Source organism: Drosophila obscura, unplaced genomic scaffold, assembly GCF_018151105.1.
Source record: "Drosophila obscura isolate BZ-5 IFL unplaced genomic scaffold, ASM1815110v1 contig_189, whole genome shotgun sequence".
NCBI lineage: Eukaryota > Metazoa > Arthropoda > Insecta > Diptera > Drosophilidae > Drosophila > Drosophila obscura.
Genome location: NW_024542777.1, coordinates 2,484,875 through 2,509,882, shown reverse-complemented (window position 1 = coordinate 2,509,882; position 25,008 = coordinate 2,484,875). Strand labels below are relative to the sequence as shown.

At 43.9% G+C, this 25,008-nt stretch overlaps 5 protein-coding genes across 7 annotated transcripts; 1 reads left to right on the top strand and 4 right to left on the bottom strand.

Annotated features, from left to right (window-relative positions):
• Positions 1-8,015: 8,015 nt before the first annotated feature.
• Positions 8,016-9,659, bottom strand: LOC111073395 (ubiquitin-like-conjugating enzyme ATG3). The gene is made up of 4 exons (XM_022365692.2): positions 9,475-9,659; positions 9,051-9,186; positions 8,795-8,985; positions 8,016-8,727 (listed from the first exon to the last, which is right to left on the bottom strand). The coding sequence occupies exons 1-4, from the start codon at positions 9,544-9,546 to the stop codon at positions 8,140-8,142; spliced, it is 987 nt and encodes a 328-aa protein (XP_022221384.2). The 5' UTR covers positions 9,547-9,659; the 3' UTR covers positions 8,016-8,139.
• Positions 9,660-9,803: 144 nt separating this feature from the next.
• Positions 9,804-11,508, top strand: LOC111073423 (nuclear fragile X mental retardation-interacting protein 1). Its single transcript, XM_022365722.2, has 3 exons — positions 9,804-10,071; positions 10,136-10,416; positions 10,475-11,508. The coding sequence occupies exons 1-3, from the start codon at positions 9,877-9,879 to the stop codon at positions 11,364-11,366; spliced, it is 1,368 nt and encodes a 455-aa protein (XP_022221414.2). The 5' UTR covers positions 9,804-9,876; the 3' UTR covers positions 11,367-11,508.
• LOC111073424 (mediator of RNA polymerase II transcription subunit 11) lies at positions 11,385-12,986 on the bottom strand. 3 transcript variants are annotated; one of them, XM_022365723.2, is made up of 4 exons: positions 11,994-12,316; positions 11,837-11,928; positions 11,690-11,771; positions 11,385-11,630 (listed from the first exon to the last, which is right to left on the bottom strand). In XM_022365723.2, exons 1-4 carry the CDS (start codon positions 12,109-12,111, stop codon positions 11,557-11,559), a joined length of 366 nt encoding a protein of 121 aa, XP_022221415.2. In that variant the 5' UTR covers positions 12,112-12,316; the 3' UTR covers positions 11,385-11,556. The 3 variants fall into 3 exon arrangements, 2 of the variants coding, with proteins under 2 accessions (XP_022221415.2, XP_041449391.1); XR_005967815.1 differs by lacking the exons at positions 11,385-11,630; positions 11,690-11,771 and adding an exon at positions 12,835-12,986 and having other exon boundaries at positions 11,994-12,776; XM_041593457.1 differs by lacking the exons at positions 11,385-11,630; positions 11,690-11,771 and adding an exon at positions 12,835-12,986 and having other exon boundaries at positions 11,837-12,776.
• A 1,764-nt stretch (positions 12,987-14,750) lies between these two features.
• On the bottom strand, positions 14,751-15,899 carry LOC111073445 (protein terminus). Its single transcript, XM_022365746.2, has one exon. The coding sequence runs from the start codon at positions 15,897-15,899 to the stop codon at positions 14,751-14,753; it is 1,149 nt and encodes a 382-aa protein (XP_022221438.2).
• Positions 15,900-17,288: 1,389 nt separating this feature from the next.
• On the bottom strand, positions 17,289-18,821 carry LOC111073430 (kinectin). The gene is made up of 2 exons (XM_022365729.2): positions 18,678-18,821; positions 17,289-18,256 (listed from the first exon to the last, which is right to left on the bottom strand). Exons 1-2 carry the CDS (start codon positions 18,759-18,761, stop codon positions 17,399-17,401), a joined length of 942 nt encoding a protein of 313 aa, XP_022221421.2. The 5' UTR covers positions 18,762-18,821; the 3' UTR covers positions 17,289-17,398.
• Between the last annotated feature and the right edge of the window lie 6,187 nt (positions 18,822-25,008).

The window sequence follows — 25,008 nt, the reverse complement described above, 5'->3', positions numbered from 1 at the left end:
CTGGAGAGCGGACCGCTGGCCCCAGGCGCTGAGGTTGCAGAAAATGTTGGCCCGTGCATGGCAGGGGCCTGAAGGCAAACTTTAAGAGTATCATTTTATATTTCATTTCTTGTACTTCAGATTTAATCTCATACTTGACCGAGCCAGTCGTGCCGGTAATAAACTTTAAAACGTAATCTCGTCTTTCCTGCCGGTTAGGCCGCGTACATATACCACCAACGGGATAAATAATATTTAATTGGCCCCAACGGGTCAAAAGAACCCAAGTTAACGCGAGTATAAAAAGTGCTGAAGAATTCAACAATCAAAAGAAAATTCGAAATAAATAATAAAAGTGGAAAACATACCAACGAGTGCATCTCATGTTTTTACTTGTGTCAGTGAAATAAGAAAGATACCCCTAGTGGCCCAAAAGAAAATCTCCCCGGTGGGAACAAACAAATCAACAGAAAAAGAATGAAAAATTAAAAAAGAAAATAAGTGAGAAGTTTTTTTTTGTTGTCAAAACCTAATGGCCCTTAAAAGAAAAAAGCTCCCTGTGGGCACAAACAAATCAACAGAAAAGGAATGAAAAATTAAAGAAAAAATAAGTGAGAAGTTTTGGTTGTCAAACCCCCCCCCCCAAAAAAATACATCAGTGTGTGCAAATTTTTTTTTGTTCTTCGCCAAAACCAAAAGGGCTACTGAAAAATACTTCTGTTTCATGTGCGCTACAACCAAGCATTAAGAATCAAAAAAAAAAAAAATACAAAAAAACACCCAACTACGCGGGAGCTGACACCAGAGGAACAAACACAAGGAGCTGTAGGAAATCCCTCGCTTCCACCCAATATCTACGAAGGAAAGAGCTGAAGGGCCCTCCCTCGCCTCACCTTACCAAAAATCAACAAAAGTCTACGCGGGCTGCAGGGAATTCCCTCGCCCAGCCCAACCATCTCAGCGTGAAAGGCTCCCGACGCTCAACCGAAGAACCAATAGGCAGGGGCTAGATCAGACTCCCTTCACCCTACAATCAGAGAACATGTAAGTGAATTTTTCATGTGTTAACATTTCCTATGTCAGTGATAACGCAATAAGTATCGATAACAGCGAAAGATCCGCTATTTTTGGCAAATTTTGGTCAAAATTTAAAGTAAACCGCGAATGAGCAAACACCCTTCGACCGCGTTTTTAAGAATTAGGAACGTAAGATAAACCTTTATAGGGTAGTTCTGCCGAAACAAATCGCACCACATGAGCCAGGGAGGGCGACAGCGACAGTGACGATAGCCTTAGTTCCCTCATAGAGGGGCTCGATTTAACAGCACTGGACAGTCGACCAGCAAAAGAAAAACCAAAAGACATGGACGTGACGTCATTCAACAATGCCTTACAGGCCGCATTAGATAATCAAGCCAAAGGTTTTCAGGCTCACTTAGAGCGACTACAAGACGAGGTGGCCCAAGCAAACCAGGCTGCAGCCCAAGCAAACCAGGCTGCAGCCCAAGCACAAGAGGCTGCAGCCCTAGCGGGCCAAGCTACTGCACTTCGTGCGGAAATGCTCGCACTGCGGGAACAAGTTAACCAATCGAGCGCAGGACCATCTGTGCCGGTAGTAGAGGTTTTTAAGAGTGCGGAAATTCTTCCCGGGGTCCAATGCGATCAGTGCTTGGACATGGTCAAGTCTTTACCAGACTTTGACGGCAAACAGCTGGAATACGTCGGTTGGCGCCAGGCAGCTATGGCCGCGTATTCGGTGTTCGAGCCTTACCAAGGCAGCTCCAAACACTTCATGGCCACGGGCATCATTAGGAATAAGGTTAAAGGAGCAGCGAACAATGTGTTGTCGTCCTTCAACACAGTGCTCAATTTTAAGGCCATAATAAACAGGCTAGACAGCTCTTATTCAGATAAGACGCCTGTAGGGGTGATCCAGCAGAGGCTGGCAACCATGAGACAAGGGAACCTGTCTCTAACTGACTACTATGACGCAATAGAGAAACAGGTCTCCCTCATCACCAACAAAAACGTGATGATGCGCACCGCAGAAGCAGCGGATGTGCTCAACCAAAAAGCTAGGGAAGACGCCTTAGAGGTGTTCATATCAGGTTTGAGAAGGCCCCTGAAGGCAGCAGTCTTTCCGGCGAGGCCAAAGGATTTGCCAACCGCACTGGCCTTAGCCCAGTCGGCGGAATCCAGCGAAGATCGCAGCATTCTGGCTGCGAACTACGCAAAGGCCATAGAAGAAAAATCCTTCCGAACAGGCGAGCGCAATTACCAAGCGCCACAACAGGGTAACGGGAGGCAAAACAGACCGCAAGACCCAAATTCGTTTAAGAGCCCTCATTATGTTAGGAGCCAGGGCAACTCGAATCAACAACAAAGAGCTACGGGCCAGGCCCCCGAGCCAATGGACGTAGACCCTTCATCCTCCAAATTTAGACAGGCCACGGCTTACCAAAAGCCAGGGGGGACGGGTAAGCGCGACAGCGGTTTCGGAAGAAAACCAAATTCGTCAGAGCGCACGTCAGGAAACTGGCGGCAGAGGGTGGAACACATTGCCACCTCAAGTGACCGGTCCCCGGCGGCCTACACTGAGGCCGCCGCTGAGGCGGTCGCAGAAATAGAGGCCGACGCCGAACTCGGATACGAGAGCGACTCGGTTAATTTTTTAGGGGATGCTCCCTGCTGCCATTCGTTTGGCGGAAAGTAGCAGGGGTCAACATAAAACTTCTGATCGACACGGGTGCGTCCAAAAATTACATCAAGCCATTCATGTGGCTTCCTGGCGTTACCCCGGTTGAATCACCGTTCCCCGTTCACTCTATTAACGGGTCCAACAACATTACACAGAAATGTCCCTGTCAATATTCGGCAAAATCACGCCGTTTTTTCTCACTAAAAACATTAACAACCTTTGATGGCATCATTGGCCTGGACCTGCTCACGCAGGTAGGGGCCACGCTATCTCTGAGAAATGGAACGCTCACTTTCGGCAACACAACCGAGACAATCAAGTTCCATGAGTGCACAGATGTCAACCATACTAACGTTGTTGACATCGACGCACCTGCTGCCATAAAGGCAAGCTTCATGCAAATGCTGAAGAAAAGAAACAAGGCCTTCGCCGACCCTAACGGGTCGCTGCCCTATAACACTTCGGTCGTGGCCACTATTCGCACAGTGGACGACGAACCAATTTATTCCAAGCTTTACCCCTACCCGATGGGTGTAGCTGATTTTGTCGATGCCGAGGTTAAAAGCCTCTTGAAGGACAAAATCATACAGAAATCAAGGTCGCCATATAACAACCCGATATGGGTGGTCGACAAAAAAGGCACTGATGAGAAGGGCAATAAGAAGAAACGTCTCGTAATGGACTTTCGGAAGCTCAATCAGAAAACGATAGCCGACAAATACCCCATGCCATGCATCTCAATGATATTGGCAAATTTAGGTACTGCAAAGTACTTCACTACTCTTGACCTGAAATCCGGGTACCACCAAATAACTTTGGCGGAACGCGACAGGGAAAAAACTTCCTTTTCCGTAAATGGAGGGAAGTATGAGTTTTGCCGACTGCCCTTCGACTCTAAAGAAATGCTGGCAGCATTTTCCAGAGGGCAATCGATGACGTTTTGCGCGAACAAATCGGCAAAACATGTTATGTTTACGTCGATGACGTAATCATATTCTCCAAGTCTCAGGACGAGCACGTTAAACACGTCGACTGGGTACTGAAAAGCCTCTATGATGCCAACATGAGAGTGGCTCAAGAGAAGTCGCAGTTCTTTAAGACAAGCGTAGAATACCTTGGCTTTATTGTAACTAGCGAAGGCACAAGAACGGACCCGGAAAAGGTGAAAGCCATCCAGGAGTACGTCGAGCCAACAACGCTATTCGGGCTAAGATCATTCTTAGGCCTAGCAAGCTACTACAGATGTTTTGTGAAAGATTTCGCGGCGATCGCCCGCCCTCTCTCAAACATCCTAAAAGGGGAAAACGGTTCAGTTAGCAAATATAAGTCTAAAAAAACCCCCATTATCTTCAACGAAGATCAAAGACGGGCGTTCCAGAAACTTAGGAACATTCTGGCATCGGAAAACGTAATGCTGATGTACCCAGATTACAAAAAGCCCTTCGATCTGACCACCGACGCTTCTGCTTACGGCATCGGAGCGGTACTGTCTCAGGGGGGTCGACCGATCACAATGATCTCAAGGACCCTCAAGGACTGTGAGCTGAACTACGCCACTAACGAGCGAGAGCTGTTAGCGATTGTATGGGCCTTGGGAAAGTTGCGCCATTACATTTATGGCGTCAAAGAAATAAACGTATTTACTGATCACCAGCCGCTCACGTTCGCGGTGTCAGAGGGGAACCCCAACGCAAAAATCAAGCGTTGGAAGGCGCGAATCGATGAAATCGGCGCCAGGCTATTCTACAAGCCGGGGAAAGAAAACTTCGTCGCGGACGCACTGTCCCGGCAGAATATTTACGCGCTGGGAAGCAGCGCACCGCGCTCAGACGCAGCAACGATCCACAGTGAAGTTTCAATGACTTACACGATAGAATCGTCTGAAAAACCTGTAAACTGCTTCAGGAACCAGATCATTCTGGAAGAGGCGCGCTTTCCCCTGAAGCAAATGTTTGTGCTCTTTGGGGAAAAAACGCGCCACATAATACATTTCCCAAACAGGGACGCTCTAATTGAGACCGTCAAGTCTCTGGTGAACCCACAAGTTGTGAACGCAATCCATTGCGAACTCCCAGTTCTAGCTTTCATACAGCATGAACTAGTAAAATCTTTTCCGGCGACGAAATTCTGGCATTGCAGGAATCTTGTCGCCGACATTGTCGACGATAATGAAAAAAGAGAAATTATCAACGTCGAGCACAACCGGGCCCATAGAGCCGCTCAAGAAAACGTCAAACAAATCATGTCCGACTACTATTTCCCAAAAATGACGAAACTCGCAAGCGAAGTGGTCATGAATTGCAAAATTTGCTCCAAAGCAAAATACGACAGGCACCCTAAGAAACAGGAGCTAGGGCCGACACCGGTCCCCTCGTTCACGGGAGAAATGCTTCATGTCGACATATTTTCGACGGACAGAAAATATTTTCTGACATGTGTGGACAAATTCTCCAAATTTGCCATAGTACAGCCTATAGCTTCCCGCACCATAGCGGATATTAAGACTCCCCTCTTACAACTCATGAACATTTTTCCCAACACCAAACAGATTTACTGTGACAACGAACCATCACTAAGTTCAGAGACCATCAGATCGCTATTGCACAACAATTTCGGGGTCCGCATCGCTAACGCGCCACCCCTCCACAGTACATCGAACGGACAAGTGGAAAGATTCCATAGTACACTCGTGGAAATCGCCAGGTGCCTTAAAATGGCCAAGGGAATCACCGACACGGTAGACCTATTCCTTCAAGCAACGGCGGAATACAATAGATCGGTGCACTCGGTCACCGACAAAAGACCCATCGACATCCTGCATGCAGTGGCTGCAGAAAGTAACAAAGAAGTTCAGAACAAAGTGCAAAAGGCCCAGATTGTACAAAACAATCGAGTCAACCAAGCACGGCAAAACAGAAACTTCAGTGTAGGCGAGAAGGTGTTGGTTAAAACCAACAGACGCCTGGGGAATAAGCTCTCCCCCTTGTATGTCGAAGAAACAATTGAAGCGGACTTGGGGACAACAGTCCTAATTAGAGGGAGGGTGGTCCACAAGGACAACCTCAGATAGATAGCCCGACTAAATATAAGTTAATTTGGTGAAGGAATTATAGCTGTTATTGGTAGACACTACGACTAGGCTTAAGGAAAACGATTGGTGGCGGTGTTGTGTTAGTTTTATTCCCCATATTTCATACGTATTTTTATCTACAGGGTTATCTGGGTACTTCACATCCTCACCATAGTCGCGGCTCGCGTCACCGACTACTCAAACTCAAATTACATTCCCATCACGGACGGAACGGTACTGATATGGGAAGGGCTTGATTACGTCAAGCACACGGCAAATCTGACCGAATATGGTCGCATTGTCGAGGAAACCGCCAAAATGGCGGACCTATTCCCAAAATCGCACATGAGACAGTTGCTAGACGCGGACTGCAATCACATTAGAGATATGTTGTCCGATATCAGTATCCACCACAGGCTGGCGAGAAGTCTAGACTTCCTGGGAACCGCCCTTAAAGTAGTGGCCGGCACGCCAGACGCGTCCGATTTAGAAAACACCAGGTTTACAGAAGCACAACTGGTGCAAGCAAACAACAGGCAAATTCAGATAAACACCAAGGTTCAGAACCAATTAAATTCACTCACTAGCTTGGTAAACAAGATCATCAGCATAGAAAAAAAGGCACAAATCGACACAGCCCACTTGTACGAGACTTTGCTCGCTAGAAACAGAATTCTTATTACAGAAATAGGCAACCTGATGCTCACTATAACCCTGGCAAAGGCCAACGTAGTGAACCCGGCCATTTTAGATCACACTGACATAGAATCTGTTCTCACTGACCAATTCACAGGGGTCACAGTAGCAAACCTACTAGAAGTATCTAAGATTAAAATCCTACAATCTAATAACATAATCCACTTTATAATAGAATACCCTAGAGTTAGCATAGCTTGTAGAAAGGTGACGATATTCCCGGTTGAGCACGACGGAAAGGTACTGCAGCTGACAGAGAACATTGTAGCTGAGTGCGGAAACCAGGTGTGGGCCGTCACGAGCTGCGCCCCCACAACCACCACCACGTTCTGCAAAAAGGAAGTAAGAGGTTCCTGTGCCCAGGGATTACACTCCGGGGGCACCGCTCATTGCCTTTCGCAACCGAGCCATCTGGAGCCCATCACCCTCGTCGACGACGGCATGATCATCGTCAATAACCGGCCGGCAAAGATCAGCTGTGACTCGGACACGGTGGTTACGACCGCCGGAACGCAGCTCATCACCTTCAATGACTGCGCAACCGTAAATGGCACCCGATTCCGAAATCGCAATAACATCCAACAGCGATTTCCAGGCATCGCATCAGTACCCGCTCTGAACATCTCCGGGCACGAGACTATCCTGAGCCTCCCGTTCTTACACCAGCTCAGCGAGGACAACCTCAACTACATCAAGGAGGTCGAGCAGGCCACCATGGCCAAGCTCAGCCCGCTCCACGCGTTTGGACTGGGCATGGCTCTGTGCGGAGCATTGGGGGGAATCATCTACCTCAGATTCCACCTCAATAGGAAGAGAGATGCGAGGCAAATCAAGGAGATGATAGACGGATTGAGAGCAGCGAGGACGCCCGCTCTTTAAGAGGGGGAGTAGTTAACACTCCCCACCAGCTGCAGGGTATCAGCGGAATTCCAGAAGTGGAAGACCTCTGATGCTGACTCAAGTGGACGGGGGTCCTCAAGTTACATTGTTGCATAAACATCCGCTGGAGAGCGGACCGTCGGCTCGAGGCGCTGAGGTTGCAGAACATCGGCCCGCTGCATGGGCAGCGCTGCCGTCTGGGGGGCAACTTTAAGAATATCATTTTATATTTCATTTCTTGTACTTCAGATTTAATCTCATACTTGACCGAGCCAGTCGTGCCGGTAATAAACTTTAAAACGTAATCTCGTCTTTCCTTGCCGGTGGCCGAGCCCCGGTACATATAAACGGGATAAATAATATTTAATTTATATACATTTAAAGATTAATATAAAGTCAAGCAACACACACACACCCACACAGACATAAGTTTGAGAATTGTTCAAAAACTAAAAAGAACTAAGGAAATCATTTAACTGGAAACAAACTACCTAAAACTACTTGCATATTTAATTAATTTACTGATTTAATATGCTTTATTATTATGTTAACATACAATTTCATCTCAGAGATGTTTCAAACATGCAACCAACCAACCAACAAAACAACAACAAGAAAAGCAAAGTGTAATAAAAATTAATTATAAAGTGAAGGCCTTTTTGTGTCTATGAATAAGTCCAAATGTTGAATATCTTATAGTTGTTGTTGTCTTTGCCCAAAGCTTTATTCGACCATCTACTCGTTCGATTATTTTCAATGTTGCGTATTACAGGGTTTAACTCTCTGCTGCCCCACTTGGAGATGCCTTCTGCAGGGCTTAGGACATGTTAAAGTTCTGCGTAAAGTCATACTCGATGGTGGGTATTACGGTCTGAACGAACTTCAGAAATATTATCAAATATAAATGCACGCCCAGCTGGCCGCCGCCCTCCTCGACTGTCTGGATAATCTTCTTCATGATGTCGGCGTGGCGACAGGGATGCACCGAGGCCATATTAGGACCCGGCAGATGCGGATGCGATTCCATGGTGACAGTCTTTTTCGCATGATCCTGCGAGACGTCCTCGTACATTTGTTCCACGGTTAGCGGCTTGCGCTGTTCGTCGTAGCCCACGACCCACAGGCGTGGCGTCTGATAGTATTTGTCGTAGGTGATGTGCAGATCGTAGGTGCGCGTGTGGAGCACAGAGTCGCCACTGGCCTCGGAAGTGGTGGCAGCCACGGTGCTGGACTTTGGCTCTGCTTCCAGCTTTCGTGTAGTGGTTGCCACGGCTGGGTCTACTAGATCCAGCATGCCGCTCTCCTCGAACGCATCCATGTCTATGGCCTCATCATCGTCCTCATCCTCGCCGTCAACAGCATCGCCTGGGGCCGACTTGTCGCTATCTGGAGTATGCATCTCATCCTGCGGTAACGACAATCACTTAGAGGCTTCTTCAGAGCAGATGATGCACAGATTCGCATGCACTCACCTTCGTCTCCTCCATTGTCAGTTCACAGATTTTCTCCTCCAGCTGTGTGGTGCCGTCATCGTTAAGCTGGTGTGTCTCCACCCAGCCCCCGTCCCCGGATTCCTCCTCTACCAGGGTCTCCTCGCCCACATATTCCATTTGCTTGCAGCGTCGATAGCATGGCACGTTCCGAGTTATCAGGAATTGCTTATCTGCGGGCATAATTGGCTTAATTTGTAAATCGGTTCAGTTATAATCGTGGCGTCGCATTACTCACCCTTCGGTAAGTACGGTTTTGTTTTCGTCTCATCCCCCGCCGCCCACTGCCAGGTTGGGCAATGGTGAACCAGGTGATCGCCCGCTGCCACAAACTCCTCGGGCGTCAGTACGCCAGTGTCTCGAAACTTGGACTCCTGGAAAATAGGGGAAATTAATTTAATGGGAATGCTGGGGGCGTGTTTAATTGATAGAAATATGTATGCATCGCCAGTGGGGCGCCAGTCGGGGGAGATTTGTATAGACGAGGCTGGCAGAAGGGCCGTGGAAAGGGACAATCAATACTTAATAGAGAAAGCCCTTTGTTGACCAGTATGCGGACATATCGACATATATATATGTATATAGATTCGCAGCCGATTTCAGATCTATCAGAGATTCTAATCTCCGTTGCAGCGCAAGAACAAATGGAGAAACAACAATACCTTTAGTACTGGCGTTAAATATTCGGCCACATTTAGAGCTGTGCCCTTCACGCTGTTGAGGACGCTTTGCATTGCTGTTCCTTGCTATATGAGTATTTTCTTTGTTCCAAACACCTCAACAATACGCGAGTTGTCTTGTTTATTAAAATCTGTTAATTTAATAGAGGTGTCAAACCATCGAGGGCACTATCGATAGTATCGATATTTTACTGCTAGTCTCTACTATCGACGGTTTTGCGACTATCATGATAGTATCGAGCTACAGTCGTTGCGCTTTTGATATGTTTGGATTCGGTCACACTGCGCCACCCTATCGATATACAAAGATGGTGCAGTCGACAGTTCCACACACGGTTGCAATCTGCGCGCCGCACATTGTTTTCATTTTTCATTCAACAAAAAATGGAAGAAAAAGTCTTGCCAAAATTCGTCTTGCCCTCCCCCAAATTCGCCAAGACCGAAAATGAAGCAAACAGGACAACGATGCACTATCTGACGCCCAGTGGCATGACACTGTTGCCACGTGCCAAACAGCCCCCGCCGATGTACGGCGCCCGAGGTAGCACTGTACCAGCCAAATATCTACAAATGGACCCGGTGCGATTTAAATGCGTTTTTCCGAACTTACAGATTAATTAATAATTTAATCCATCCCATTCAGAGCACGGTTACAGCCACGCCAGAAGCTCCGCCAATTTACAAATCTCCGCCTCGTCCCGAGCACTGCCACAACTGTGGCATGGAATTGGCCAACGCTCAGGACATGAGACGACACTTGGAGCAGCATGAGGCATGTCCTGCAGAAGGTTGCGACTTTGCCGCCTTGCACAACATAGTGGAGCGCCATATTGAAGCTAACCACATAACTGGGGTGTATCAGAAAGTGAAGAAGGTGTGGACACCAGAAGACACGGCTGCCTGGCGGGCAGAGCGGAGAAAAAAGTAAGTGCTGGATAAATCTTTTAGTTCAATGGGCAAGGGACTTACGCTGCGCTTACAGGTTTCCCACGGCAGCGAATGTGGAGCTGGCCAAGCGTGTCAAGGAACAACGCCTCAAACGCGGAGAGCGTCTGGAGGCTTCTAAATCTCGGTTTGGCAGACGCGAAGATCGGGCACGTACGCGACCCAACAACTCCCAAGAAAAGCGACCCAAACCTAATAAAAAGGCTAAGGGCAAGAGCCAACACGTGGAAAAGAAGAAGGGTGATGAAAGCATTCGTCAGGAAACAGATGCTTTGGAAGAGAAAACTTCCCACTTAAGTGGCACAGGCGTGCCCATGTTTCGTGGGACGGGACAGATGTTGGACTACGAACATTCCAAAGACAACGTAAAGAAGAAGGAAAATGTTCTATGTGGCCTCCTGGGGATGTACGGCTCGGATAGTGAAGACAGCGAGATTGAGGCTGAGGAAAAGGACCAAAGTCAGGGGCAAAAGAGTCCCCTATTGGAGACAGAACTGCAAGTACAAATCGCCGAGTGCAGCACTGTGGAGAATGTAAGTCCTAGGGTTGATCTAGTCGACCCAAATACGGATGTCCCCAATAACACCTTTGAGGAGCCCATTACAAATGACTGCTCTTCGGATGATGCACCCGATGAAGCGCCCATTCAACGCGTAACCGAATCGATATCGGAGCAGGCTGTAATTAAACCTCAATTCATGGAACCGAAACCCCTACCCTCCCCAAAACCAGCTGCTCCGAAGGCACAGAAGCGTATTTCTGGCCTCAACTACAAGAGAGCTCGTAAAACGACGAAACAGAACACAATGCTCTCAAAGTTATTAGCCTCCGATATCCGCCATGAGCGCAATGTGCTGCTGCAGTGTGTACGCTATGTGTGCGAGAACAACTTCTTCGGCATTGGAGCAAGCGGCAGTAGGGATCAATAAAGGAAAATGATTTCGCTTGTTTAAATATAATTATTATTCTTATTCTGTTTACGAGTAATTGTGATAAGCTGAAGCACATAGTTTCAGTTGCTTAATTTTGTACCATCTAATAGAATTGAACAATAAAAGATCACGCTGGAAATATGTCTCTGCGCGAGGTTCTATTCTATTCTATTTTATTTCATTCTGTCTAACATTCTGCCATTTCTTCGTTCCATGTCTTGTATAAGGCAATGCCCTTTATGAGCAACACCACTTGAATGACTAAAAGCAAATCCAAAAGATATGAAGCAAGAGGTCCACTTAGTGGTAAGCAATCTTACCAATCGGAAATAAAAGATAGCTCATGACACATGGCCCAAAGTTGGTCATGCAGAGCGCAACACAGTAGATAGACTTCTTTTTCTGCGAGTAAAAATGGTAAAATGAAATTAGGCCACCATTAGCGCTGCTGAAAAGTCAAGTCTCACTTTTACTATGCCAACGCGGATCAATATTCCCGAGATTATTAGTAAGGCGGCGCCAACCATATGCACACATCCAGCAATAAAAAAATGTTCGCCTTTTGAAGCATGCACAGGGGATTATCCCAGTCCGTTTAAGTATGTCTTTATTGCCATTATTTACCTGACGTCGTCATTATTCTATATGCCCAATTCATCGAGAGTAGGCCAAAGATCACGTTCCATATGGCGAACTTCTTCATTGCAGCTGAAAGCGGACAACCGCGGCAACATTTACACATGTTTCAAATTTGAAATATGTACATATAAATTGAATAAAACGCTCGAGAGAGTTGATGTGTGTAAAACTGTTCGTATTTCATTAATATGATTGTACGCCTTACGAGCATAATCAGATAAATGCCCGATCTGGTTTCTGGTTCTCCGAACTAACCTCGGAGTACATGCATTCCTATTTTAATCCTAGACATTTAATTGTTTATTCAGTTAGTGGACATTCCAGCAGATGTATCGCCACCTATGACATGTCCAACTCCAGTGTCGCCACCCGGTGAGACACCCACGCCTCCGCCAGCCTGTTGCTGTTGTTGCTGCTGCTGGGCAACGGCTGCTGCAGCCTGCTGTTGTTGCTGCTGCTGGGCGGCGGCATGTTCTTGCTGTCGCTTCTGCTGTTGCCTGGCGGCATGCGAGTGCTTGGCTTTCGTCTCCTCCAGCTCACGAACTCGCGATCGGGCGTGCTGGATGCGGTGCCAGGCCATTTGCAGCACCTTGGCTGAGGCGTAGCCAGAACCCTCGTGCGGCTGTCCGGTGGACACCTGTGTGAGGTAGTTTATTTGTTCCGAAAGTTTTGATTCCACACTGGACAAACTCTTGAGAAATTGCTGCGACTGCGTTTCGGCATTTTTCTGCGACGATTTTTCTTTGCCAAGTTCTTGCAGAGCTTGTCCTGTAAAGATGTGGATGAAATGCTGATGATATATGATATATATATATGATATACTTACCCGCACTCTGCATGCAGAGAATGATTTCTTTCTCTATTTCGTCTAGAGCGTGAATTTTATCCAATGGATTCATAGCAATTTTTTGTAAACAAATGCAATATAGAGGTGGGCAATAATCGATATCGTTTCTTGCAGTTTGCAGAATAACTGGACTTTCACACGGTTGCATTTTTGTTTGGATTTTTCAGTTTCCTCTTGTTCGGTATTTTCTGTTCTTATTTTCTGGCTTATTTTGGTATGTAGTATGTAGCTCGTTAACAGTGACACATTTTAATGGAGCCCCTGTTAAGTTTTAACATTACAAATGAGTGAAAATGTATCTATCGCGCGCAATAAAACAAAAACTGAGTTTGTTTCAAAAAATTTCACAAAACCTGGGCCGAACGCTTCGAGACGAGTTTCTTCAATTTTACAATAAATTTGGGCCTATCATCTTGTTGGAGATTGAATTGGGACCTCCTGGAGAGTACGTCATAAAATTATGGTATAAATATAACATCGCCGTATAACTAATCATCTGAATAAACTGTTAATAAACTGTCTCATTATTTGTAATTTCGCGGGTAATTACACGACGTTCGACTAGAAGTTGAACTTTTGATTGCGCCGCAAGGATAAGGGTATGAGGTGTGAAGTATGACGTCACAAAATCCAGAGATTTCAAGAAGAATACCCACCTCACCACATAACTCACCGTGCGGGATTTTGTGCTTTCGTGCAAACATGGTATATTTATTCCGTCGGGGCTAGGGTGAGGTCCTTAGGAGGCCCTTAAAAAAATTTGGCCGTCTTAATACTGGGGCCATACCTTGCCATGACCCAGTCGAAAGAGAGCACTCAAAACGCTCTCCGGACTCATTTCTGCGTTTAAATTGTGAGCCACTATCGATAGAATCGATATTTTTCTGTTTGTTTTTTTCAAAACATTCAACGTTGATATTGCTTGATTTTGAAATTCCGTTTAATGTTGTTAGCTAGCTGGCCCTCTCGGCCCTAAATGAATAATTTTATCCACTTCCTCAATAAATTTTGTTCAGGATTGACCGGTTTTCAGAACTCTTTATCATTTTATTGTTTACATAATGAGGTTCAAACAAAAAAAGCCATAGCATAAAACGTAAATGTGACGTCAGTGTTGCTGGTCAACCAAGTTTCTTCTATGCGTATGGCTTGTGTATACCGTATTTCCTTTAATTGATGTTAAATTTGTTGTTCCAAGCTTCATTGAAACATTAATAATAATAATAATAAAAACAAAAACGTATGGAACGTCGCAGCAATGAATCTACGTTCCCGTAAGATACATGTGGCTCACACCACTAAAATGAGGGGTGCAAGTCACTACGAAAGCGCTCTCCTCACCACGGAAAAGAGAACAAATTTTCAAAAGCCACCACGATTTGGGAGCGAAAAATGTCAGTAACATAAGGCGAAATCATAATATAAGGCGAAATCCTATCTAACAGGCCAAAAAAAAGTCGTCAAAAGACGCGGTATCCTATAATAATATTTTATGGCTTCCCGTAGAGCTCTATGGGTTTTTCTGAAAAATAATATGGTAGAAAATACCGATAGAAGTATTTTTATTATGGAAAGAAAAGGTTTCAAAATATAGCGGATAATACATAATATTATGGCTTGGTATTATGGGTTTGTGGGATTAGTGCAATAATTTTAGCTAAAATATCCCGACGACGGTTTTACCATACGACTGTAAATGCCGTAAATTTGGTGGACTTAAAAAGGACCAAATTGAAAAACCTTTGATTTTGCTGAAGTTATTACAGTGTAAACGAAAGTTATTATTGTTACCTTAAATATACATTTTATATTATATTCTTATATATTATTTTAATATATTATATTATTATATTCTTAAAAAACGAAAATACATTGGCTGTAAATCTTATCTTATCTTATCTTACAGTTTCCTTGGTACCCAAACCAAACCAGTCGTGCTTGAAGTAGCCTTTCGGCAACGGCAAGCAATTGTGGTGCAGCTCTATGGCATCTTCTTCAAAGTGCCATACCATGAAGCCACGTCCACAGTCGATTTTTTTATGCAATGCGAACTGAACGCGATCGCCGAAACGCGACTTGCATTTGCGGCATTCGAATACGCGATCCTGTCTATCAGCGCGAAGGAACTTGCGCACATTGCAGATCTCCTGCAGGCCCTGGAAATTTCCTGCGATGTCGGTGTGTATGATGAATGTCGGTGTGTTGTCGACGTCATCATTGCGCAGTAGATAGGGAACGGCGTATAGTTCTTTGGAGCTGGCACAGACCCGGAAGCAATACAAATTCACCTGCAACGCATCCGGTAAGAGCCCAATGTGGAGTATATCCTTGGGGCTCCGACAGATATTTTCGAATAGGGCTGTATCCATGTGTGCTCGATTGTCTGCTGTGCAAATATCTGAGCTCTTTACACGATACTGGAGAGGCAGCTTAGCGGTGGATCGCCACTGGACTGATATGGGATTGCAATGACGTTTCACGGTCACTTTCATTCGTCTAATGACGCAAGCCTCCAAGGGAACACGCTGCTGCAGCATTACATAATTGCTTATCTTCTCCAGCAACATGGAAAAGAGCATGTCCACAGACTCCACAATGTCCAGGTGGTGCTCGACGATCATCGCACTACTCTCGTAATACATTCGCTCCTTTTTCACGTTCACATAAAATCCAATAGACACATCCAACTTGGCGGCCCCAAAGCTTAGGAATCGCAGCAGTTGGGGCACTGCCTCCATTCCAGCCTCTAGTAGGAAGTCATTCGTTCTGCCAGAGACGCTCCCATCGCAGAGCATAAACGCTTCTATTCGTTCCGTCTCGATCCGCTCCAAAAGGAGTCTCTCGTCGGGACCAATTTTGATTTGGTGGCTCGTTCCGGCACCATGGTCATTTTTCCAGTGCTGACTGTAGGGCTCTCTGGCCTCCACACAACTCTTACAGGTGGGACAATCCGTTTGTAAGTCGTTGATAAAACGCTGATGGTGAAAGATACGTGAATCCCCAATTGTCTCAAAGATGAAGCGGGAGTATGTTCTTCGCAGCATGGTTAGGATTCTACTGATGATACATGGATGACTTCTTCAGGCGTTATATATGATCTTAAGAACTGTGCTTCATTAGGAACGTTAAATAACTGGCGCAGAAGGTTATCAGACGGGCTGCTAATCAACATCTGTCAGCTGCGAAGTTACCCTTAAATCCGCCGACGGACAGGTACAGAACACCAAATAGGGCATACATATTAATAAAAAAAAACTTGATCTGGGTATCTCTAAAGGGTGGATTTTACAGACCTTGGTAACCAGGTGTATTGGTCAACATATGGACGAGCACAGGTCGATGCAAAATTACCTACTTTGGCACAATCAATGGATTTATATTCATTATGCCTGTTGACTAGTTTCGGCATTAATCTCATTTCTTTTAGAATAAATAACACTTGAAGAAAAAGAAACTGTATGTAATATAATTAATGTATATACATATGCATTAGCTTCTTATTCCTATGCATTATAATTTTACAGCCATTAGAAATGCTGAAATGTGCAATATTTGGATTTATATTGGGCAGGAGAGTATTGAGGGTTTGCAGGGACCTCGGAAGAAATCTCATGTTTATATGGAGATATATGGACATATCATTCATGTACATATCTACGCCAGGCCTCGTCGAATTCATTAATTTTTAACTCATTAATTAATTTTTAACATTATTAACTTGAGAAAAATAATTTTATGTTGAACGACAGCCAACACAATTGACAAATTATTATCCATTCTTTCTTAATAAAGGATAACATTGTCCTTCCCCCGGGATGGGCACAGTGTACAGAGCCTTTAACAGTATTACGCTGAAACGTTGGAACTGTTGGAAATTATTATAGATACATCTATAAAGATGGAAATGGAATTATTGTAAGAAATTGTAAAATTTACAGTATTATTATTTTGCTATAACACAACTACATTTCACTGTGGCGACATCTGTCGACAATGTCCGCTATTCTAGTGCCGCCACAGTAATATTTTATGGTTGCCCGTAGCGCTCTATTGGATTTTCTCGAATATGGTAGGAAAAACCGATAGAGGTAGTTTTTATTATGGAAAAAAAGATTTCAAAATGAAGCGGATAATAAATAATATTATGGGATAGTGCAATAAATATAGCTAAAATATCACGAAGAATGTTTTACCATACGACTGTTAAATAAAAATATCTGGGAAAGCTGCTAAACATACTTTAAGTACTCGCCGTAAATTTGGAGGTCCTGAAAAGGACCAAACTGAAAAAAACGTTTAAGAAATACCATTATTTTAAAATTTATTAATCATTTTCTAAGTCTTAAATCTGTAAAAAAGTACCTAAAGTCACATGGCGATCTTTGACTTTCAGTTCCTGCGCATCGTACTACGGATTGCAGTCCCTGTGGATATATTTAAAGTACGACCAGCAATATTTGTACGCAACCAGTTTAATAATGCTGCTATAGTAAAAATGATTTACATCTTTATACATACAAATGTACATATATTTATTTTACTACTAATTTAATTTAGCCATTCGTTTTTGAAGTTCTTTCAAGAGGTCATCTTTTTCCTTCATCTTAAACGAATCCAGATTGTTTCCCAATTCCAGAAGGGTTATTTGGTCATCTCTGTCTTTTAGCTGCGCCTTGTATGAAGCCAAAAGTTTTTCATTTTCCTCCAGCTTGGCTTGACACGATTGCAGTTTCAGGCCAAGGCCGTCGATGGTGGCCTTGCTGTCACTATTCTGGTTGGTAAGTGATTTGAGATCAACGATCGATTGTCTTAGCTGCTTGATGGTGTTCTCGTGCTGACCAATTTTCACTTGCGATGCCCTAATAAAAGCCTTCTTTGATTTGTCCTCCAGTTCCAGTTTTGCTAATTTCTCTTCCAAATCCTTTATGAGGGCTGCTTGAGCGCTGATCTGTCCTTTATACTCCAGAGGAACTTTGCTCTGCAGCATATCTGACCTTGATTTGATTTCTGATTCCCGATTTAATTTTAGATCAGCCATATTTAGCTTACAATCATTTTTCTTTGCATAGTGCATGCCTTTAGTGAATTTTTTTTCCGCCTCCAGCCTTGTTAACTTTTCCTCTTGAATCTTTACAATGGCTGCCTGTTTGCTGATTTCCGCTTTGTATTCGTTCGCCGTGGGCTGATCTGTGTTCTTATATAGATCGAGGGATGCTTTTAAAGCCTGTATGATATCCTCTTTATCCTTGATTTTCTCCTCTAAGAAGGTCATCTTTTCCTTGGAAACCAGTAAATCGGTTTCCACTTTTCTCAATTGATTTTCCAGCGCAACAATTTGGACATCGTGCTTTTTAGGCGACTCCATACTCATTTCATGATCTTTGGGTTTTACATTTACGTCCTGGAAAAGTAAAGTGCATATTATTTGTTTATACACCAGTCGAATATCATTATCAATACATAGTGTGATCGTTGGGGTCATAAATATTGTTGCAAAATGTGACGAATCTGTTTCGTATCTACCTCCATGCTCAAAAAATAAATCGTCATATCAAGCATTGAAGAAAGCCGCTTCTAAATTATGGGGGAATTCCCGACTTCAATAAGTCCAATTGTGTGACTAATAGGTTATGAATTATAACATATTAAAGTTGTCTAACCAGAAAATAATGGGTTTCGTTTTCTTGAACCTAAATTTAATTTACGTTCTCTGAGGGCGCATTATTTTTCATTCGTGCCACACAACTTTATTGACTAAAGATCCAAGCGCACAATTTTCTATCTCAACAATAATTTAATTAACCCATGTTTTTGGTACTCACTTTGTTGTACAGTTTGGAAGGGAAGTTGGGGATAGCTGTAAGATCCATATTCAAATTATTTGTATTCTCATCTTTTTCCTCCATACTGCCTGGAAACTATTTGTCAATGTTTAGCCCGTTCTGTACGGCAGAAAAAAAGTCACTAAGCACAGGAGACTGGTGGAGCATTTCAGTATTTGCCACACATTGATAGAATATCTTATCTGCGCACTGATAAGACGTGTGGTGTGCAATAAAGTGCATATTCAATAAAGTAAATAAAGTATTGCACTTACATACATACATACATACACATGTACATACCATAATGGTTATCTCTTTTGAGGATGTTTGTAATTGATTGTATTTTTCGTATATTATTATTCATCATATTCCATTTCACGATACAGGCCAGTAATTCAGCGATTTAAATGCAAATGAATTAATTTGAAATCTTGTTTTATCTTCAATTACTACAGAGGTTGAAGAAGATTTTGACGAGCGACGGGAAAACATCTTGCATTTGTCGAGTGGCCAAAATGAATACAAATTGAATCAATTAGGCGGAATCCGCCTTGAAATGAGAGCTGTAGATGGAGTAGAGCACCTAGGAGGACGATGGGATCCAGCGAAATGCAAATTTATTTATTTTATTCCGCGTTCTTTTCGCGCAAAATCAATGTGCGGGCATTTCCTTTGCGCCCCAAATGTAAGGCGGACAAGTTGCAGGGCAGGAAACAGGTTAAGTCGAGAGCCAGCAACAAAAGTAGGCAATTAGGTTTTCTTTTTGGTTTTGTTTGTGCTTAAGAAGGAAGCAGACGGACACAGGCCTAGCCCAAGGCGTTGCAGACCGGAACGGAAACGATGGCGAAACTTGTGGGCTGGTAAGCGGAAGTTCCTGGCCCGTTGTAGCTTTTGGAACTGCATATGGAGCAACCTTATTGATTGGCTGGCGCTCGCACGTTGCATGGATTCAGGCGTTGTCTCCTTCTCTTTGGACTCCGGCGTTCCTTTCTGTCCCCTGAGCAATGTCATTGCCCCACGCGACCATCAACCCTTTAACTCGATGTTGTAGGAACTGCCAACATGTGTTTTCCTACATGTGCAACTGCGAGCTTATTTAAAAATTAATGAATCAAACCAATTGGCTATTTCGCAATTGAACTTCAAATACAATACATATATTGCCTGAGAAGCAAAGAAGAAAGATCAGCGAGGTTCTTATATAACATACCCATATTGAAAATATAAAATATTATCATCTAAAGAATAAATGTCAAAACCTGTCTATATAGACGTGGTAGACTTTATGTTTTTGTGCACGTCAAGGAATGTCGAATTTGGAGCACATTTAACATTTTGAGTTTTTCCGCGCCATAAAATCGATTGGCCCTAGAAAATAGGTCTACACAGATAGTCAGAACAAGAGTTGAAAGCAACAAGAAGAGCAACAGCAAACAATTTCTACGAGTAATAACAACAATCAACGCTCCCGACTCCTTCGGTTGTTTGGGTGCTGTGTAATTACATGACAGCAGCAGTGGGAACACCAACCAAAACTAAAAAAAAAACTCAAGCACCAACAGCACTAGCAGATAACAACAAGAACAACATCGAACAACTACACCAACGTTGGGAATTACGATAATAATTTCCATTTCTAATTTCCTTACCACGCAAAGGCTTTTGCACTTGCCAAGGCTGTCAGCCTGGAACCCAGCCCCCTCGACCAGTTGAAGCAATGCCCCATCCAACGCCTCCACTTACCCCAACCAGTGCACCTCCTACGGCTTCCACTTCCGCCTCCCAACCCCCTACATCCATCCACCCTTCAGCCTTTCCGGCAGCAGCGGCATAGGGAAGTGGAGCCAGGGCCAGACGTTGGCATAATTTCGATGCAGAAATCTAGCAGAATGCAAATGCAATCATTGACTTTTTAGCTTATAACGAAATAAGCGTCGTGTTTATTGGTTGAATCGCCGCCCTCCACCACAGAGAAGGAGGAAGATACAGAGATAAGAGAAACAGAAACAGAGAGAGATGGAAAGAAAGAGAGAGGGAAATGTGTTTGTTTGCATGGGACTTGGGGAACCTAACATAGGCAGTCATCGGGCCACCCAGCCAAGAATTGGAAACAAACGTCTAAGCTAAAATTGATCCAAAGTTGAAATGTTGAGCTGTTAAAATGATTGTTCCTTTTAAACCACTCTAAGTGGTTTCGCCATATATATATGTACTTATATGTACTGGAGTACCTGCAGTAGTGTCACTGTCAATGTCACAGTCACAGTAACGATTTAATCTGAGCTTAATTTGAGTCTGGATTCAACTTGGTTCAGGTGGAACTAGACCGCACGCCTCACGAGTGAAACTTTTGTGTATTCTGCTCCTGATGTTGCTCCCACTGTTGTTGGGAATTCTCTTGTTGTTTGTTGTAATTTGATAATGCATTTGATTAAGGAAATGAAATTTTTATTAAGGCTGTTTGCTCATTCGCGTCGCTGGCAGCGCGCGAGTTGCTTTTATGTGGCTCTCACTTTCCCTTTTCCTCTTCTGTGTGTGAGGGACTGTGTGTTGCCGTTGTCCTTTTTTTTTTTTTGGTATTTTGATAGCCTCTACATTTACACGGAGTGTCAGGGTATGTTATGTCAGTGAAAGTGTTTACAACATATTTGTATGTGAATACATATTCATAATAGCCGAGCCCGTCTTTATGTAAAGCAATATCTAAAAGGCTATAGCAGCTGTTAAAGGTGTGGAGCTTCAGGCATAGTTACGGTACCCAGTAACATATAGTCGAAATGTCTTGATTGTTTGTTTTTGTTTCGTTTTCCTGCGTTTCGCCGCACTTTTCTTTAGCTTACCTCACCCACACCAATGTTTGCCCTAACTCTGCAGTTTCGCTCTCGCATAATTTCTTTGAGTGCGGTTTGGATCTCGGCATTTTACGATGGCCAAAGTGCTTCTTTCTTGATGGGAAGGGCAGGGAAGGGAAGGGGAGTGTACCCTGTACAGGTGGCGGAGAGGTGCCATGTGCCGAGGAGGAGGAGGAGTCCTTTGTTACGTTGATTCCGCAGTTGTAATGTTGGCTTCCTGTTCTACGATTTATGCAGATTTGCATTCGAATGTTTAAATATATTAGTTCATTACCCCTATGCGTTTGCTTGTAACATATGACTCTGTTAGGTGAGAACCAAAACCCAGGGGTTTCAAATAACCTTATAAAGGACGAAAATTTTCTTCAGTCAATTTTTATTATAAGTGTATATGAGCAGCTTTCCAGCGAATAAATAATGAATATTCCCGATGGGTTAGCGCATTATAGAAACTCATGCATTTCCCTGCAGAACCCCTCCTAAGTGGGGCATATTGAACCAAAACAACGCTGATTGTATTTGGAGTTCGACATTTTCTTATTGTTTCTATACGGCTGGGAAATGTCACGAAATTAGAGGTGGTGAGGGTCTGTCGAGTGCAGTGGAATTCATATTCAACACCAGAGGGACCAAAACCAAAACCCCTTCTCCGGGCAATAACTAAGTGCGCGCTCATTCAACTCTGAAAACAAACTTTTCCTATTGTTATTACATATTTTTCCGCTACTTATTCTGTTTCTTTTTGTTTGGTTTGTTGTGGAATGGTGAGGGGGAATCCTCATCTGGTCGTTGACTTTCTACCAACTTTTTGCTTGACATTTAGCGGGGAAAAACAGCATCAACAGCATTGCTAAGAGCCAGAGGAATAGGCAGGCGCCAAATATAATTTAAACATGTTAAGTGTTAGCTGACCAGGCCAATCACCCCTCACCCGCCTCCCGACACTGTCCTATGACTAGAATCCTTCTGCACCCGCTACCCGCTTAGTTCACTTAAAGCATCACAGCTTCGCCTTTTTATCTGTTGTTCCGCACCTGTTAAGTTTAAGGTCACAACATATTTCCACAGACCATCGAAATGTGGGTCATTGGCTGTAATGTTCCTTTAAAGACGTGGCCACAACTATTATTAAATTTGAATCAAAGAGTCATTTGATAATGCACAAGATCCTAAATGCAGAAAGGTATTTTTGGACGCTTTTTTTTAAAAGCTTGGGTTTCATTTTCATTTATTTGTGAATAAATTAAAAAAAATTAGTTTTCGAAATATATGTAATAAAATCGTTCCTCTCTTTATGTCATTTTTTCTTATGATTAAACGAATTAAGCAAAAAATGAAAATACAAATTTCTGCTAGGCCGAAAACTGTATGAAGCGATTTTAACCGAGGGAAAATGTTAAGGATTTTCAAACTGCCCCTTCGAACTTGCTAGGACAATACAATACTGGTTTGCTGCTCCTTTTCGAACATGTGCGTCACAACTGTTTGCCCCTGCAACGCAACCTGTTGGAGTCCTCTCTCAAACATGTCTGTGCGACCAAGTTGAACATGTCCCGAACGTTCTGCCATCAGTTTCAAATTTGATTCCAGCTTTCAATCGTGCCACAAAGCAAATTTTCGTGGATTCCACAAAAAGCGAAGGGAGAATGGACCTACCTCAAAGTCACTCATTTGGAATAGACAATGGGCCGCAATTACAGACACGCTCGCTTCTTTTTGGGCAAAGGTGGAGCCTGGGGTGGGATAGGTTCTCCGGTATGCAGTGCCATTCCATACACACACACACACACACACACACATATGAAAACAAATGTGGGAGCGTGTGTGGAAAGCCTACTTCCTTTGATTCCATTCCAAAGAGGTGCGTGCCCGGGCCCGTATCGCTGGTTTGAAACGTTGTTCCATTGTCCCTCATCGCCGGGGGTGCATGCAGCCGATACGGGGTTCAGCGGACACCGGATATGGTGAATTATTCACATTTTGACGGACCGGAAACGGTACTATCAATACCCACCCATACATACCCATACCTGTCTGGAAAATCTCCTCTTCTTGTCCGGCCTCTCAGTCATCGTTCTGTGGTTTCTGTCACCTGGCTGGCACTCCAGTGTGGATGCCATTGCCATTGGCATTGCAAACTAAGCGATTTATAAACGATTTACCAAACTTCGTTTCGACCTTTTTGGGTTTTTGTGGCTTTGCAGCTCCTGATTCTGTCTCCACTCCGTCTCCTGTCTCCTGCGGTCCGTCGCATGTCTCCCGTCCTCCTGCGGTCGAGTGTTAAGTGGTTTTTTTTCCTCTGGGACCTGGAGTAGGCCAAATATTTGCTAATGAGTTCTGCTTTCCATTTATATATGCCAGGCTGGCAAACATTTGTGACCTTTTTCGTTTCGAGAGTCCATAAGAAAGAGGAAGGAAGGGGGACGGAACACATAATATTTACCTATGCAAATGGGAATTTGGATCTCCCCTACGTGTTTGTTAGACATTTCTATTGATTTTCGTTTCGGATTTTGTTCTCTCATTTGTGTGTTCTACGAGTGCAGATAAATGCAAAGTTTTCTCAGTAGACACAACCCTTATAATATAATCTATGTGCATACGTACTTGCCAAATACTTTATCAATATAATATTGTACTCAAATCAATATCCAAATGGTCAAATCTGTCAGAGATGTCTTACAATGGACAGACTTTTGGATATTTTGATTGTTTGCGATCTGTTTTAATTTTAACAACATTTTGACTCCGTTTGGTAGGAGGGGCAACTGGAAAGGAGGTGGAACTGAAACGGCATGCCGTAATTGTTGGTGTCCGTCAACGCTTATTGTTTTTTGGTCGTTGTAATGGTTTTGTGACAGGAATTGTTTCCGGCTGAGCGACAAAACATGAATTGCGAATTTCAGCCACGCATCACTGATAGCTCGTCATTGAAATTCAAATTGCATTGTCCGTGGGCCCACAGGAGCAGGCCCTGCTCAAATCACCGAAAAATGGCCACAGTAATGTTGGGGAGTCAGTTGCTCCTCCACCGTGTTCTGGGGTTGGAACTGGAGCTACAGGCGATCCTGGGGAGGAGGAGGTCATGGCTTTCGCCTTTTGGCCTGTCTGTGGTTCTGTTTGCGGGCAGGACGTGTGGCCTATGGCTATCAATATCCTTCAACACACATATTTATGTATATTGAATAGCTCTGTAAGCATTCACCCTCATGTGCATTTAATAATATGTTGCGTAATTAATTTAAATCACTGCCCACTCAACCGACTCCCCTCAGCCTGTCATTATTTTTATTATTATTTAAATGGAATATTTTTTAGCTGCCAATTGCTTCTAGGGGGCCGTTCCTGATTTCCCTTTGTCCAGCATTTTCATTTAAATGTGATTTGTAGGGGCTGAAAGTAGGGAGATAGCATAGAGCATCACTAATAAACATATTCGGTAGCGCTTATAAGTGCATTCCGAAAGAGAACTCCGA